An 18,524-nucleotide genomic window follows, 5' to 3' on the forward strand; every position below is an offset into this window, starting at 1 on the left:
AAAGGGAAAAAAAAAAAAAAAAAAAAAAAAAAGAAAAAGAAAAAGAAAAGAGACTTGGCAAGAGTAAATGCTAGTTTAATGGAGTATCGCTTTATTCTTGCAAGCTTGCCTACAATTTCTTTTTGAGATTCTTGTGAAGGTGGCTACTCAGAATGAAAAGCTTATGAAAAACTTTCTTTAGGAGGGAGTAGATTAGGCTGGTGGCGCCCATTTAGTTAATTGGGAGAGTTTGTAAATCATGTCTAGATGTGGATGGGGTACCATTAACCTTGTTAAATGGAATATTACATTGCATTTAATGGGAGCAAGGTACAAATTTAAAAAAACTTTGTTGCACCCTATTATTCGTGGTCTGACCTTGTTGGAGAAAGACCCTAAGAAAACAGTATCTTTCTAAGGAAACAGCTTTTCGAATTTTGTGCATCAGCACTTGTCAGTGATGTTATTCTATAAAAGAGCAGGAAGCAAGATCCTACCCCTAGTTTTTACCTTCTTAAAATCCATACTGACGAGCTTTCACCTTTTTAAAACTCAGGAAAATGGCTGAAAAGACTCCTTGAAGCAATAAGGACATATTGTCTCTTTCAATATATTCATTCATTAACATTCCTTCTGCGACAATGTCCTACCCCTATTTTTCTTCTGACTAGTAACTACAAATCGGAAATTGATAAGCATTGGAGCATGTGTAAAGCATCTTTCTGAGGCCTCTCCCTCAACCGAGTATCTTCCTGGAAAAGAATATCCCTTTTTTCTTGCTTTAGTTCTAACCATCCAGGCATCCATTAACCTCTTGACAACTTTGGAGAATAGCTGGCTTGGGGCTTCTAGTCCATTTATGATCTCTCTCATATTATCCATCCAACCATCATGACGCTGGTTTGTTCGCTGCCTATGATTATTGGTGAATTGCCTGTAGAAAACCAAGCAGTAAATTGGGTAGATATTTATTTCCTTGTATAATCGCCAACTTAAGCATAGTTCAACTCGTTTTTTTTTTCTTTCTTTTATTAGCTTAGGCTAATTGATGATTTATGTGATCTATGTTTGGAATCCTCCTTCCATAAGTTTTAATATTTTCTCACTCAATATAACATAGGTAAATACTGCTCACATACACAGCTTCAATACCTGTGATTAAAGACTCGGGGAAAGGTATATCCGGTCTTTTACTGAATAAACGGCTCTATAAATTGCGAATGTGTCACTCACATGACCCTAACTGGATCCAATCATTGGTTGGGTTGGTTCTGTTGGTGTTGTAATGGGCTACACGCACACACATATATTTTAAAGAAAGAATACCATGAATGTTAGTAAACAAGCCAACCCCAAACGTAAATTGCAATGGTAAAATAATCGCTCAAACATCCATCCCAAAGACTTTGAAATCTCCTTAAGAACTGAGAGGGCGTGTTTTTCATTGCAAGTGATTTAATTAAACATCATGGGCTAGCCTAGTGGTCAATAAGGTAAGGTAGTTATCTCACGATTAGTTGACTTAGACACTCACGAATATTAAAAAAAAAGCATGCAATTTACTTTCTACACTCGTGAGATTAGTGGTCAATAAGGGTCATGGGAATGATAAAGAGTTTATAGAAGGAATGAGTTCAATCCAGGGTGGCCACCTACCTTAGATTTAATATCCTACATGTTTCATGGAAACCAAATGTAGTAGGGTAAGGTAGTTATCTCATGACATTAGTTGACTTAGACACTCACGAATATTAAAAAAAAAAAAAGCATGCAATTTACTTTCTACACTATTTATGAATGATTATTAGATAAATAATCTTGTCCAATGCACTGTCTTTGGATAATGTTGAAATTATGAAGTTGGAGAATATTTTACTATTACTTGTTATACCTGAACATGTGTTTATTTCTTTATTGGAAGACTAATGACTTATTGTACAGGAATACAAATATTTCGATTGGTATCTTCTAATTTTGAACATGATTTACTAATTTAGCTTATCCTCTCTGTATCCCTCTCTGGCATGGCCTCTAATTCTTTGTGCCTTTGCAGAAACCAGGTGGAATCATTGCTCTTCTTGATGAAGCATGGTATGCTCATTCTTTTACTGTAACTAATTAACATTTTCTTCCCCCAGCCATAAAACAAGTTGCACATTTGATCAGCACATAGAGTAGCTCTTCACGAATTCCAAATTTTTTGTGCTCTAGAAATTTATGTGGCCAGACATAAGTTAAAGCCAAATCATCATTGTAATTTCCACGAGCAACCTTTTTCTTGGAAACTATTAGTATTTTCAAATGCTATTGAGTTTCTGTAGGCAGAAAAGAAATCTCATGAAAATTTACTTGAATTTACTTGATTACAATTTTTTTACCCATTTGACCTATTTAATTTTATAATTTTTATGAACAGCATACTCCCAAAATCAAATCATGAATCATTTGCACAAAAGCTGTACCAAATCTTCAAAAATCATAAACGCTTCATCAAGCCAAAATTGGCTCGCTCAGAATTTGCTATTGTTCATTATGCAGGAGATGTGGGTTTGTCTTTCTTTTAAATTATGGTTAAATTACAAGTTTAGTTCCTATATTTCCACGATTAAGTCTAGTAAGTATCTAAATTTTAATAGGTTCCTAAATGGTAAATGTGTCCATTAGGTCCCTGAACTTTCAATTTTGTATCTAATAGTTCCCAAACCTCTTTGATATTTTCTAAAGTTCACGAACCTAATTTTGTGTCTGCTAGGACCTTGACCTTTAAGTTTGTGTCTAATAGGTTTGTGAAATTTAAAATATGCCTAAGACGAAAGGGACCTATTCAATATAAAATTAGAAATTTAAGAATCTATTAGATGCATTTAAAGTTTAAGGACTTGTTAGACACAAAGATGAGAGTTTACAATCTCTTAGGCTCTTTTTGAAGTCTAAGGATTTATCAGACAACATTAAATGTTCATGGACTAAAATTGTAATTTAACCTAAAGTTATTTATTTAAAAATAAGAAACTTAAAGGTCAATATACATACATGCACTTTTTCAGGTTCTATATCAGTCGGAACATTTTCTAGACAAAAATAAAGATTATGTTGTCCCTGAACATCAAGATTTGTTAAGTGCTTCAAAATGTTCTTTTGTTGCTGGTCTCTTCCCTCCTTTTCCTGAGGACATGGCCAAATCATCAAAGTTTTCTTCAATTGGCTCTCGTTTTAAGGTATTATATGTTATGAACTTGCATTGAATGATATTCTTCAAATGTCCCTCTGGACTGCACAACGGAATTCTACAAAAGTTATGCTTGTTACCCATTTTTCTACAGTTACAGCTACAGCAGTTGATGGAAACATTAAATTCGACAGAACCCCATTATATAAGATGCGTGAAGCCCAATACTGTCCTGCAACCTGCCATATTTGAGAATGCGACTGTTATGCAACAATTACGTTCTGGTGTAAGTTTTAAAACACGTGTTTTTGTCCAACTGAAAATTAACATTAACTAATTTGCATTCGACACTGTCATTTGTGCAGGGTGTTCTGGAGGCAGTTAGAATCAAATGTGCAGGATACCCTACTCATAGAACATTTTCCGAATTTTTATCTCGATTTGGAGTTCTTGCACCCGAGGTATTGGAAGGGGAGTAAGTATTTTTCCTTTTTATACTTGGAAGTAGAATATAAATGGGTGTTGCATTCTGCAATCTGTGAAATATTTCCTTTTGGGGTATTTTAACATCTCCTTGCTAATGCTTATGAGCAGCTATGAAGAGAAGGTAGCATGCGGAAAGATTCTAGAGAAGATGGGACTTAAAGGTTATCTGGTAAATGAAGCTACACTCTTTCCTTTTAAGTGTGTGAATGTCTGTTTGCTTGCTCTAAGTTTTATCTTGAGTCATCAAGGAATTGCCACTAATCTTTTGCACGAGTAACATTGAGATATCAATGAGCAGAAATTCATAGTTACATAAATACTGTGGAATACCTTGGATCTGATATCAGCCTTCTACCAGCAGGATAAGAAGACTGGGAAATCATGAATAAAGGATAAGGTTCCTTTGATGGGCGATAACCATGATTAAAATTTTGGCTATTCTGATTGTGAGGATGTTTGTAGATCTTGCAATTGTGTGTTATCTTCGTCAGAATGGCCACAGTATATTGTTTTTTTTTTCTAACCGAACTTCGATAAAAGGTATTCTGCTATGAAAGACAGGTGCTATCTGAAGTATCAAAGGTGTTCTTGGTAAACAAGAACACTGAGGATCCCACCTGAAGCTATATATGAGAGAAAAAGTAATTTTCTGATGTATTATTGAGTGAGGAAATATAAATATTTATACAAGAGGGATCGTGATAGTAGATTCAAAAAATCAGCAATGAGCCTAATTCTAAGAAGGAAATTACAGCTATAAATATATAAGAAAATAATATCCCTATTTACAGCTTGATTTTCTGCCCCACCTAATGTAAAGTATATAAGAGGATACATGCGCATGTGATTATGTAACAATATCAAGTAAATAGATAAAAAAATATTTTGAGACCAGGAAAGAAAATCAACATGAGTAGACGAATAATGAAACATATCCTTAAACACTGCTTTCAATACATGCTTTAACACTGGTTCAGTAAATGTATCAGAACAAATGCATCGAAGGAGTGACTCATAACTGTCTGATATATGGAAATTTTACATTTGATGGGTGCTTGTGGTTGAAAGTTTTAGGGACACTTTCTCTACCTTTGATAATTTTATGGAACTAACTCTCTTTCATGCTATGTCTTGGTGGAAACGTAAACACCATTTTTCTAATTAAGTTCATCTTCCTTGATTTCTAACTGGACATACTTTTTGTAATGCACATTTAGGTGTTGGACATTTCTCTCTATTTTATTTCATTTATCAATGAAATTGTTTCCCATTTCAAAAAATTAATCACTTACTTTTGCAGATAGGGACATCAAAAATTTTCCTAAGAGGTAATCTGATGGCTGAACTAGATGCAAAAAGAACAAAAAGACATACTACCGCTGCCCTAGCTATACTGAAGCATATCCGAACTCGAATTGATCGTAAAAAGTACATAGCTAAGAAAAGAGGTTGCGTTCTTCTACAGTCATATTGGAGAGGTAACCCCCAACAAAATAATAATAATAAAATAAATAGAGTTCCAGAAATACTTAATGGTTCTTATTTCATTCTTCCATCTAGGCATTCGTGCTCGGGAATTGTATGAAATTAAAAGAAGAGAAGCAGCTGCCATCAAAATTCAAAAGACTATTCGTGGATACCTTGCCAGGAAACTCCATGTTAAAACAAGGATCTCTACTGTTGTTCTTCAGGCTGGTATACGAGCAATGATTGCTCGCTGTGAATACAGACATAGGAGGAGGCAGGTTAAGGCTGCAATAGTTATTCAAGTAAGTTCATGGATGTTTAACCAATTGGTTCAATGCTTCATTGCGTTTATCATTGCCATGTCATTTCTTAAGTAATCTTTTCTTTTTTTTTTTCAAGTCCAGTCACATGGGCGTCGGTATAGATGCGCTTCAGAGTATAAGATGATTAGAAAACAATCTACCAATGACGAAGGTCTTACGAATCAAAGGATGGTAGGTAGCATTTTCCCTATAGGTATAATAACTGTCCTCTTTTCACTGTGGATATTTTTTAACAAGTCGAGAATTGCTCTTTTGCTTTCTTTTTCAGTTAACAACTATTTCATAACCAGCAGTGTACTGTTTTTTTTAAAATAATGTTTAACTTGTATAAAGGTAATATTATTGATTTTTTCGTAACTAAACTATTCATTTTATAGCAAATTTGAAAAATAATTTTTTATCTTAGGATTTTATCTTTTCATAATAAATGAACTACGAACTATATATTTTATTTAAAAATTTTCAATTAATAACTAAAACAAGAGAGAAATCTATTTAGATTTTAGATAAATTTACTGTGGACTTTAAGGAAAACTAAATATCTGTTTTCCAAGAGCTTCAAACAAGGTTTTTTTTTTAAAAAAAAAATAAAAATAAAAAAACAATTGCTATGTTATTTTTCTATATTTATATTTCATTTTCTTTTAAATCTGTAGAAAAGTAGGAGAAGTCGATGACAAATATGTTATGCGGCTCAATAGGCAGGACAGGCATTTTAGTGATAAAGAAGCTAGTCTGGACTTTAAAGAGAGTTATGAGGGGCTTGATGAAAAATAGAAATTTCTACCCTTTTAGAATAGCGTAGATTTGTGATTATGACTGGGGAACTCTGAATTCATTCCAGCTTGGAGTGTCAAACAAATTTGTTGAACTGAAAAGGTTCAGAACAACATTGGCTTTCTTGTTGTAGTTTCCAACTTGACGGAGGATATTGTGTTTCTGTGGTAAAACACAGACGAACTAGTAAATCTATTTTAGAAGTACCTTTCTATTTACACGATAATTCTAATGATGATTACAGACTAACTTGGAAGAAACAGAGGAGGATCTGGTCTCGCCTTGTTCGTTGCTTAATAGCAGTACAGACTCCATTGATGAAACAATTGAAATGATTGCCAAGGAAAGCCATGTCTATCCGAAAGAAGTAGAAGAAGCATACTTTATTATTAAAGAGCCCACTAGTCCGGTTAAAGATACCGAACAAGTAGGGGCTCTCACAGCAGAAGTGGCTAACCTAAAGGTAACTCTAAATCAATCAACTTTGATTGGTATTGTATTTTTTCCATTCTTCCTGTCTGTGTTTTTAGGATCTTCAATGACATCTTGGGCAAGTATATATGCTAGAAGGATAACGAGGATTAAATATCATGTTAGACATGTAGGTTAGCTAAATAGGTTGGTTGGTTAGACTTGGACTTCCGAAAAGTAAATTTTCCAGCTAAAGGGAGACCAACGGTCGTAAATAGAGGAAGAATAACAAATTGTTATGATGGGCTTGATTTGAGTTGAAGTAATGTGTTGCTGTCAACATCTTGCATTATGTCAGAATCAATATAGGCAGAGCAGTCGTTGACTCCTGGGATGCAAGAGAATGAAATGGTAGTAGATGAAGGATTAATTTTGAGAAAGATGGATTAGTATACAAGTGCTGTCGTGGAAATTTATGTGTGTAATGCATGTAATGTCATATAGTTTGTGAAAGAACACAAATGCCATATTTGAAATATATTTCTTTCTATTAGATTATTGCAATAGAAGGGTTTAATGAGACTGCATCTACACATGCAATGGAACTATATTTTATATTCAAATTCTCTGGGGAATCTAATACTTTGTGGTGTGGGGATCAGTGAGTTAAGATGGTCCCCGCTCTTTTGAGTGGACTCCAACTTGTGGGTTGAAAGACCAGTAAAAATCTGCAGACTGCTATGGCTTTGGGCTTCCAATTTTTTCCTGTTTGTAAAGTTCTCTGTTCGGGGATGGATCAAATATATATTTTTGGAGGATTAGTGGGTGGGTGCTAAGTCCGTTCATGAGTTATTCCTGTTAAGTGTAAGAAGAGGTTGCCCTTGGTTGCATCTATGTTGATTTCATTCAAGTTTCCTCTCGCTTTCTTTGAGTTTTTGTCCTCTTGACTGACCATGAGTTTTGGGGGGTGGTTGGCCTTCTTTCTATTATTTCAAATCAAAGGGTTTTTTTATGTAGACGGGATGTTTGGGTTTGGGAGCCTAATCCTGTAGAGAGTTTCTCTCATCATTCGTTCTTTCTCATCGTTTGTTCCTTTTCTTCCATCTTGGGGGCCTTAGTTTTTTTTTCCGCACCTTAGATTTTTTCCGCTCCTTGCTCAGTAAGTTTTACGTGGGAGATTGAACACTCGTGATTTTATCCAGTGTGACACTCTACCTTGGTTTTATGAGTGCAGTGGTATATTTGCAGATAGTTGGAGGTAGATCTAGATCAAGGGATAGGTAGAGTACTTACTCCCTTTAAAATCAATATTCTAGTTTGTTTGGCATTGTCGTGGTGGGTGTAGGGACTATCATTCTATGTTTGGGATTTCAGGATAAGATCTTCTATCCTGGGGGCCTCCGTTTTTTCCACTCTTGGATGGTTAAAATCTCTGAGAAAGTGAAATTCTCCTTAATAAGTTTGACGTGAAAAAGTGAACCCTCAGGATTTTATCCAATGTGACATTCTACCTTGGTTTTGTGAGTGCAGTGGTGTGTCCTTTGCAGATAGTTGGAGGTGAATCTAAATCATTTTTTGTCGGGTAGCTAGTTTATTTACTCCCTTTAAAATAAATAGTCTAGTTTCTTTGGGATTGTCATGGTGTGTGTAGGGACAGTCACTCTATGTTTGGAATTTGAATTTAAGGATAAGATGAGTTTTTTCTCATCCTTTGTTCTTCTTCTTCTATCTTGGGGGCCTCAGTTTTTTCCACTCCTTGGATGGTTAAAATCTCTGAGAAAGTTAAATTCTCTACTTGGTATATTTTACGTGGAAAAGTGAACCCTCAGGATTTTATCTAGTGTGACATTCTACCTTGGTTTTGTGAGTGCAGTGGTGTGTCCTTTGCAGATAGTTGGAGGTGAATCTAGATCATTTTTTGTGGGGTACCTAGTTTACTTACTCCCTTTAAAATCAATATTTTAGTTTGTTTGGGATTATCATGGTGCTTGTAGGTATAGTCACTCTATGTGTGGGATTTCATGATAAGATGAGTTCTTTCTCATCCTTTGTTCCTCTTCTTCTATCTTGGGGGCCTCAGTTTTTTCCGCTTCTTGGATGGTTAAAATCTCTGAGATAGTGAAATTCTCTGATTAGTAAGTTTTACGTGGAAAAGTGAACCCTCAGGATTTATCCAGTGTGACATTCTACCTTAGTTTTGTGAGTGCAGTAGTGTTTCCTTTGCAGATAGTTGGAGGTGGATCTAGATCATTTTTTATGGGGTAGCTAGTGTACTTACTCCCTTTAAAATCAATATTCTAGTTTGTTTGGCATTTTCGTGGTGCGTGTAGGGACAATCACTCTATGTTTGGGATTTCAGGATAAGATGAGTTCTTTCTCATCCTTTATTCCTTCTGTCTTGGGACCTCAGTTTTTTCCGCTCCTTGGATGGTTAAAGTCTCTGAGAAAGTGAAATTCTCTGCTTAGTAAGTTTTACGTGGAAAGGTGAACCCTCAAGATTTTATCCGGTATGACATTCTACCTTGGTTTTGTGAGTGCAGTGGTGTGTCCTTTGCAGATAGTTGGAGGTGGATCTAGTTCATTTCTTGTGGGGTAGCTAGTTTACTTACTCTCTTTAAAATTGATATTCTAGTTTGTTTGGGATTGTCGTGGTGCGTGTAGACAGTCACTCTATGTTTGGGATTTCAGGATAAGATGAGTTCTTTCTCATCCTTTGTTCCTCTTCTTCTATCTTGGGGGCCTCAGTTTTTTCCACTCTTTGGATCATTAAAATCTCTGAGAAAGTGAAACTCGCTTAGTAAATTTTATGTGGAAAAATGAATCATCGAGATTTTATCCAGTGTAACATTCTACCTTGGTTTTGAGAGTGCAGCGGTGTCCTTTTCTTCATAGTTGGATGTGAATCTAGATCATTTTTTTGTGGGGTAGCTAGTTTACTCACTCCCTTTAAAATCAATATTCTAGTTTGTTTGGGATTGTCTTGGTGAGTGTGGGGACAATCACTCTATGTTTGGGATTTCTGGATAAGTTTATTGTGGCAAGCCTGTTGTTTTACTATCTTGTGGAGAGTGTGGCTTGAGATGAATTGTAGGATTTTTAGAGAGGTGGAAAGATCTTTGGAGGAGGTGTGAGAGGTTGTGAGATTTAATGTGTCTTTATGGGCGTTTGTTAATCGAAATTTTTGGACTTAGCAACTATGTTTGTTTGTTTTTTTTTTTTTTGAGTCATTTCCTATAGCTGAGAACTTCTTTTGTGGGCTTGTTTTGTTACCCTTCTACACTATATGTGTGTGTATTTACATGTATATAGTTTCAAAGTTGGAAGGGTAAAGTTCCACGTCTCTTTTGTATTATTTGCTTTTAACATGAAAGGAAATATTGCTAACTTTTTTCATTCAGTTATTATGAAGAATATCTTCTTTTTTTATTAGAATTTTTAGTTTCCTCTTTTCTCGAGTTTCAAAAGGACTGAAAGTTGACAGAACACATTTACGTGAACAGGCACTGTTGCAGGCTGAAAGACAAAGAGCTAATGAAAGTGAAAGGAAGTGTGCTGCAGCACAGAAATTAAGCGAGGAAGGACGTAAAAAACTAAAAGAAAACGAAAGGAAGGTGCAGCAACTTCAAGATTGCATAAGCAGGTATTACTAACATTCTGCCTCTTAAAAGTATATGATATTTTCACCCCGATACTGAATTTAGCGTGGAAAATGGTGGTAATAGCATATCATTTTGTCGATCAAAGCATGTACGGTAAATTTTGCTTAAAAATTGGAAGGTTGATTTTCTATCCGATCACACATGACTGAACATTTCCTCCTACCTGGGAATTTTCCAACCAACATTTATAGAAGACATTTCTAAAATTTGGAAATATTTCTCTCTCATATTCCTAGTAATGGTTTTCATATTATTCTTTTTCTCTTCCAGTTTATAATTTAGAACTCTGTTATTGGTTTCACATTGATAGAATTGAGTAGGAGCTCAAATTCAAAGATGAGTACCAGATCCTCGACTTCCAGTAGTTAGAATTAGCTTGCACGTCACAAATTGTTTTTACAGCCCTAGCCTAGTGTTTAGAAAAATGAATTTTTCAGTTAGGAATTATTGCAGTGTTTTTTTTCCTTTTCTTCTTCTTCCTTCGTTTTTTTTATACGAACTGAATTTTCATTGAGAGAAACGAAAGAATATATAAAGCATTAAAAAAAATCCCAACTAAAAGGGTGTTCAAAATCTAACTACAAAAAAGAACTCTAATCCAATAGACTAAAACCTAACTCATAATTATAAATAGATCATGTAACCAATGCCTATAAGGAGGTATTAAACCTTATAACCTCCCAAACCTTCGCACATGATCTCTTCGCTTCTCTAAAGATACTCTGTTGTTCTTCTCAATCCAAATTTCCCATAAAATAAACAATGAAGTTGGAATGCCGCAAAACTTTGTCCTTCCTTTAGATAGGGAGAACTCAGAACTCAGAAGCACCTCTATCATTGAGAAACAATCTCTACTCTGGCCAACTTAAACCAAATGGCTCATCCTCTGACTCCAATAGGGTTGAGCAAATTAGCAACTCCACAGCATAGGGTCGAGGGCCTCCTCCTGCTGCCTACAAAGAATGCACCACTGCGAGTACAAAATGAGGGAAGAGTATCTCTTAACACGATCCAAGGTATTAGAATCTTCCGCGTAACACCATTTGATCTGCTATGAGATTTTGACCTTCTAAACAGAGGAGAAAATAGATGCAGCTTAGGGTGGAGATGGGGTAGACCAAATTTGTAAAAAAGAGATGTAGGAGAAACCCCTAGATGGATCGAGGGTCCAAGTCATAGCATCCCTTTTCCCTAGGTACACTTAGAGGTCATGAAAGAGGGAAAGAAGAACCACCCTTCTGTTGCTTCCCTATCAAAACTAGGGCAACACAAGCCTAAGGAAATTGAAGAAAAGGGATTTGAGGAAGGCAATACCAAGACCAGAAAATGCAATCTCTTATTTGAGAGATGGTATAATTGTGAAAACATCATACAAAGGGGCTTATCATCCACCCATCGCTTGAAATCCACTCAGATGCGCGTAGACCATACTTACTCACAATAACTCTATACCACAAAGCATTAGACTATGAATTAGAACCTCCCCCCTCTTTGGCCCTTTCCCACAAGATATTTATCATCGTTCTCGTAATAACTTTGCTCACTGAGATTGGAATTCTTCAATGATAAGAAATAACTAGGAGTCCTACTTATAATCAAAATTGACTCGATAAGTTGTTATGGAAGTGTATGATATTGAGCATCAGCTTCAGCATTTATAAAAGTCTTCCACAGAAAGTAAGTAATAACCTATGGGATACAGATTCTTTTTCTTTTTCTTCGTAAATTATACACCTATTACCCATTCGAGAGTAAGCAGATGGAACCATGGATAATGATGTTGTGTAAGACTTTGATAGTTCCCTCGAGGCGTATGCGAGGAAGAGGGGTATAACCGGTAGAAGGATTGAGAGCCACTGTTACAAGAGTGTGGCCCAGTTAGTTAGCAAATCGGCAGAGGAATATATTTTGTAAATATAAGCAAGAGAGAACAAGGGAGGACATCTTTTCTGGAATCTGAGAGTAGATGGTTTTTGGAGAGATTGGAGAGCTCTCAAATTCTCCCCTGATCGTATTCCTTGAACATAAATAACATTGGCCGAGTTCTATCTGTCTCTCTGTGAAGTGCTACAAATTTATTCCATGGAGTGCTGGGTACAACAAAAAACATGTGTACAAGCTATCACATAGCAATGTGTAACGAGATGATGTAGAAAATGGATTCTAGAGTAGGTAAAGCAATGGGTGAGATAAAGGCAATGCTATCAGCATGGTATAACACAATTGCGAGCACACTCAGCAAGATCTAAAATCTGTGCTTCAATCTACTGTAGTTTGAGAATTGTAAATGTGCATCCCTGCTCTTATTCTATCAAGTCTCGTGTCGTTGCTCATATGACCTTATAGTAGGTGCTAAATCGTTCTCTTCTATGACATCACTCTCACATGGACACCTAATTGGGTGTCACACTAGTAAAGAGGTAAGGAAAAATGAGGAATTTACCTTTAAAAGAAGCATAAAATATCATGCCCCCCAACTTATCCTCTTGTGGTCCTCATGATGTATGGGCGCAGAATTCATCCATTCGATGAGATAAATAAGCAAATTGTGCTACCATGCTGATTAATGTAGTGGATTACAATTGCGAGGAATACAATCGCAGATCTTGGAAAAGTCAAAGGGAGATGCTGATTTAACTGATACTGTACAGCTACAACATCTAATATTTACTTGCTCTTTACTTTGATAATATCAATCTGATCTAGTGTGTGACAGGATGGTACATTGCATGGCAAATCAAATCTCGGAGATGAAAATGATCATGAGTTCTAACTCAGGTGCATCTAGTTCGATCCCAAGCGAGGTTCTGACGGAGGCTACATCTAGTTGCTCTGATTCATCATCAGAAGACTTCACCTTTCCTGTCCCGACTCCATCTACCCCAGCTTTCTCTTCATTCGGTACCAACAATTTTCAGCTGATTGTGCAGGATATTTCAGCTGCAGAAATTCCACGTACTTCTGATTTACAACAATAGAATATTTCGGTACCAATTAATCCATTGTAAGACAAGTATCTATTTGTATTGAGTTGCAATAACTTGTCTAAATGCATATATTTGAGAAGGAATCTTATCTTCTAGATGTTGACGTTTTTTTATTTCTTCCTTCAAGTTGCTGTTGTGTATATAGCCACACTCAGTCATATAGATCTATCGAATAGTCCAACCATAATTGGTATGTGTTGAAGAAAGCTAAGGAATATTGGTGTAATTCTATTAAATAAAAGAGTTAGTTAACTTTCCTATTTTTTTTATACTGTTTCCCATTTTTCTATATTGTTAACTATTTTTTAGGGACTTGGTTAGTTTTTCTCTATTATTTATAATATTTATGTACTTCACTTATGAAATAAGAAAATGAGAGTGAGATGCCTTAGCTTGCAACATAGTAACAGAGCCTCTATTCTGAAAATTTTGATTAGAACTAAATCCTAAATCTATGAAACTTTCATAGCTACCGATCATTCACCATGACCAAGTTTCATTTGGAGCCTTCGTAGCTTTCGTTACTGTGACTGAATTTTATTTAGATCGTGAAGAAGGGAAAAAGAAAAACTCAGCAAATCCGACCCAATGACCATTTATAGGATCTGTCTCACATTGTTCCGGTCCCTGTTACCGACCACTTACGGTTTCATATCGTCGCTGTTGCCGTCAGCACTTATAGGATCCATCTCGCATCCAGACCCAACTGACAATTCGGCTACGGGACTTGGACAGAAACTCACCGATAGCTTCCCTCGGCTCACTTGCTTCCAAACAATTTCCCATTCGTCTCTCATCCCACTTGCTTTCAAATCTATTTCCGTTTGATAAAGGCAAATCTGTTTCCATTTGATAAGGCTTCAGAAACTGTTTTCATTTCCCATTCAGCCCATTTCCCACTCAAAAGCTTCAGAAACCATTTCCCGTTTCCCATTCGGCCTATTAGGCGCGGGTGTATCATAAACCATTCAGAAGCTCACTTGGACAGATTAAGGCCCAATTTCCCACTTGGCCCACTTGGACAGAAGCTTCAATCAGGCGAAACAATTTGAACATCACAGATTAAGACCCATGGGGGTATTTCAATCTCAGACAATTTGGAAATCACAGATGGTGTTTCAATCACAGACGAAACAATCCAGCTTCAATTACCAACTAAGACCCACTTGGTCCTTTTGGACAGATGCTTTCTTTGCCTAAGATCATGATCATGTAAGAAGAATCAAAATTCTCGAGGAAGTTCCTACAACCCAAAAGAATTGTAACATTCAACCTATTTGATTGTTATACCGACTAAGCGAAAAATCTTTCTCAAATGGTTTCAGAGTGTGTGGACATACCTTAAGGGAAAGAGAAAACTTTGACACCTTATTGGACTCGGACCAGCGAAGACGGATCTAGGATTTACTGCATGGGACGATGAAGACTTCATGATGATATCATGGCTCTAGGTTTCTATAAAGTCGTCCATTGGTGGTACATGTATGTTTTCATTCATTGCATTTACTCCAAGGCTCTATATGTTGCTCATTTTTATGAAATCAAGGTAATGACTGAAGCCATCAAGCAAGGCGAAAAAAGTGTCCCAGAACATGCCAATGTCTTGCAAACATTGTGCAAAGAACTCAATTCTTATTGGGTATTCGAGATTAAATTGCACTGCAGATGTTGTAATTCAGAAGAAATTTATTGAAATAGATCGTGGTTATGATTTTTTAGTAGGTCTCAACAACGAGTTTGACCAAGTCCGTGTACAAATCATTGAAAAAGAGGAAATGCTGTCCCTAGAAGAAACAATTTTCCTTGTTCGAACAAAAGTGAGCAGACGGAGCCTCATGCCTAACAAACAACCCAGTTTAATGAATCAGCCTTTGATGGAGAGAAAGAAAGAAACGACGGAAGAGACAACCATTGGAATAGTAACAAAGACAGTTTATAGTGTACAAATTGCAAGAAACTACAACACACGAAGGAGAGTTGTTGGGAGTTGAACGGAAAACCTCCCAATGTGAAATGGAAAAATTGGGGAGGCTCACATAACCATGGTTGGAGAAACAAGGGAGAAATGTCAAAAGCACGAGCGTACAGCGCAATCATGGAGACCGGTGGATTCAATAATGGAGAGATTGAATGTGTTATTGGACTCCTTCAACAATCCACCAAGTTTAGTGCCTTGACAATCTTAGGTAAGTCTTGATTCACCTTTTGTATAAGTCCTTTGGAGATAAGTTAGGTTAACTCTTGGATTATAGATTTGGGTACAACTGATCATACGACTCCTTACTCTCAATGTTTTAAAACATATAAACTATGCTCAAGCAATAGAAAAATTACATTGGAAAATGAAACCAATGTCCCCATTGCAGGTATAGGAGGTGTATTCATCTCTTAGACCCTTACACTAAAACACATTCTACATGTCCCAAAACTAACTAATAGTCTCATTTCCATACAAAAGTTTATCCATGACTGCCACTTCAGTGTTACTTTCTCCTCATCATATTGTATTTTTTAGATTATGTCTCAAAATTGATTGAAGAGATACTTTGAGAAACCGTTGAACCCTAGGGCACACTAAATAACTAGCACATAGGACCAATTATTGAGTCCTATTCTACTACCAATCCCAATCATGGGTCCTCTTATATTACTACAGAGTCATAGAGTCACTGGTCGAACTATCCATTCCACCTCCTCTATCAGATATATGCTAAAAGGAAAATCATTTTAGAACGGATACAAGTCAAAACATCTGATTTGACTCAAAATGAAGATGGAACACATGTACCAATAGATGATAGACCCATAGCTCTCCAAAATCCTACTAGAGCATGCACAAAACGACCCTTATACCTCATATCAAATTATATCTATCTTGAAAGAATATCCTTATCACATAAGATAAGAGTGAGTCTTAATTTAATTGTTACCCCTAATGCTATAGAAAAGAACAACACGTGGAAGAAGTTTTGGATTGACCAAAAGGAAAAAATATAATTGGGTGTAGGTGGCTTTTCATTAGTAAAGTACAAGGCTCGTGGATTATTGGAAAGGTACAAAGCAAGGTTAGTAGCTAAGCGATATACTCAAACTTACAACATCAATTACCATAAGACATTTGCCCTGGTTGCAAAACATCGTGAGAATATTGTTATCATTGGTTGCCAACTTAAATTGACAACTCTCGTAGGAATGTGTTCCTTCCTTCATGGTGATCTAGATGAGGACATCTACATGAGCATTTCTTCTTGATTTGAAAACTCAAGGGTGGAGTGTGAAGGCTATATGGACTAAAACAATCACCAAGGATATGATTTAGATGATTCAAAAAAGTAATGGAAGGCTGTGGGTATAAGCAAAATCAAGGAGATCACATTCTCTTTATCAAGCACTTAGGATCAAAGAGAGTTTGAGTGTTTCTAATGTATGTAGATGAGATCATAGTCATTGAAGATAATAAATAAAAAAAGACTGAACTTATAAGGAAATTGATGTGAGAATTTGCGGTCAAAAAACTTGGAAGACTAAAGTTTCTCGTTGTTGAAGTAGCATACTCAGCTCAAGGCATTTTCGTATCACAATAGAAGTGATGGATTTATTGATGGAAAAGTAAGAGAGTCAAAAGAAGAACTTGTATTATACAGAGAGATGTACCACCAAAGGCTAGTGGGGGAGTCTTATATATTTAGCTCACACTTGACCGGACATAGCTACTCAATTAATGTAATTAGTCAATTTATGCCTGATCCATGGGAACCTCAGACAATATATAGAGTGTTACATTACTTATCCTTGCATTGGAAGCTTACATTTACCTTGAATATGTTGGATCAAGAGTGGACAAAAGATCTACTATGAGGTATTGTACTTTTCTCAGAGGTAATTTGGTAACATGGAGGAGTGCTGAATCAGAATCTTGAACCATTGCATAAGGGCTATGTGAGCTCTTATGGTTGAAGATAATACTTGATGACTTATAGATTAAGAGAAGGTTCGATAAAGTTGTAATATGACAACAAATCAACCATCAATGTTGTTCATAATCGTATCCAGCATGATAGGACAAAGCATGTTGAAATCTATCAACATTTTATCAACGGCGAAGCTAGAAAAGAGGATAGTATGCATGAGGTATGTACCTCACGGCTTCAACTAGTAGATGTGCTAACAAAATGATTACACAACCCAATGTTTCATGAGTTAATACCCAAGTTAGAAATGGATGACATCTATTCCTGACTTTAAGAGGAATGTTGAAGAAAGCATTTTAGAAACGTTGGTATAATCCCTTGGTCAACTTTCCTATTTTTTGTATTGTTTCCTCTTTTTTTTGGATTGTTACATATTCTTTAGGGGATCAGTTAGTTTTTCTTTATTATAAAATATCTCTGTACTTCGCTAATGAAAATAAGAAGATGAGAGCAAGGTACCTAACACCATCGAGAAGCTTTGAGCCTAGCTGATTCAAGACCATCAAACAAAAGAATTCGCTTGTTTTCAAACATCGTTCAAATAATACTTCTGAAACTAAAGCTATAGAACTCGCTTGTTCATTGTTGATAGCAGTTAATTTTTTGATTGATCAAACTCTTAGCAGAACATTCACTTTCTGATTGGAATGGTGAAAAATGATGTGGACATATTGAACACTTGCTCTGTTCTTGGCTCTCGAAAAAGTTCCTGTGTTTAGGATCGAAGTTTTTTTGCAACAGTGCTCCATTTACTTTTTTTTGCAGGATCTGACAATGACAGGGAAGGGGGATTCTCTGACTACTTCTAATGCAACCTCCTCCTGTACATTTCTTCTTTCCTCCAAATATAATTTCTATATTATAACTCCAAGTATAAGTAGGAACAGTTGTCATAGAATTCCTCAGTTTTCAAAGGCATTTTTAGCTTTTAGCACCTACATTCAACATTCAAATGATTGAAGATAGTACATAACTTGACTGCAGAGGTTCAAATACACCATCATATATGCACATTTGAATGCTTAGATCATTCTAATAAGGCCCTTTTGGCCAAATGTGCACATCTGAATGTTTTAGCTTAGAACCCTTTTGGCCTCAGTTACTTTTTTCTATCATATATATACAAATGTATATGCACATTTGAATGCTTAGATCTCCTGAAACACTCTGCTAATATTCTATATTTATCATCAGTTTGTTAACGTCATTCTTCACGATACTATCGACATTCTGGCTATAGATAATCTATCTGGAAAGTGCTGAATTTTAAGGCTTAATTACACCATTGTGAAATA

The 18,524-nt window shown here is 36.0% G+C and overlaps 1 protein-coding gene across 7 annotated transcripts in view; it reads left to right on the plus strand.

Annotated features, from left to right (window-relative positions):
• LOC111460810 (myosin-16) overlaps positions 1-18,436 on the plus strand; it is a 26,245-nt gene extending 7,809 nt beyond the window's left edge. Inside the window, exons 13-25 of one of the 7 annotated variants that reach the window (XM_023104117.1) lie at positions 2,033-2,070; positions 2,396-2,522; positions 3,027-3,197; positions 3,303-3,434; positions 3,514-3,623; positions 3,743-3,803; positions 4,935-5,112; positions 5,195-5,403; positions 5,506-5,595; positions 6,446-6,664; positions 10,113-10,252; positions 12,988-13,226; positions 17,995-18,436. In XM_023104117.1, the coding sequence (XP_022959885.1) occupies positions 2,033-2,070; positions 2,396-2,522; positions 3,027-3,197; positions 3,303-3,434; positions 3,514-3,623; positions 3,743-3,803; positions 4,935-5,112; positions 5,195-5,403; positions 5,506-5,595; positions 6,446-6,664; positions 10,113-10,252; positions 12,988-13,226; positions 17,995-18,038 (1,758 nt within the window). In that variant the 3' untranslated portion in view covers positions 18,039-18,436. Of the gene's footprint in view, positions 1-2,032; positions 2,071-2,395; positions 2,523-3,026; positions 3,198-3,302; positions 3,435-3,513; positions 3,624-3,742; positions 3,804-4,934; positions 5,113-5,194; positions 5,404-5,500; positions 5,618-6,445; positions 6,665-10,112; positions 10,253-12,977; positions 13,522-17,994 lie in introns of those variants that run through there. The other 6 variants (XM_023104115.1, XM_023104119.1, XM_023104116.1 and 3 more) reach the window with 6 other exon arrangements.
• The last annotated feature ends 88 nt before the right edge of the window (positions 18,437-18,524 follow it).

The sequence above is a fragment of the Cucurbita moschata genome, unplaced genomic scaffold, assembly GCF_002738365.1.
Source record: "Cucurbita moschata cultivar Rifu unplaced genomic scaffold, Cmos_1.0 Cmo_Scf00024, whole genome shotgun sequence".
Classification (NCBI taxonomy): Eukaryota; Viridiplantae; Streptophyta; class Magnoliopsida; order Cucurbitales; family Cucurbitaceae; genus Cucurbita; species Cucurbita moschata.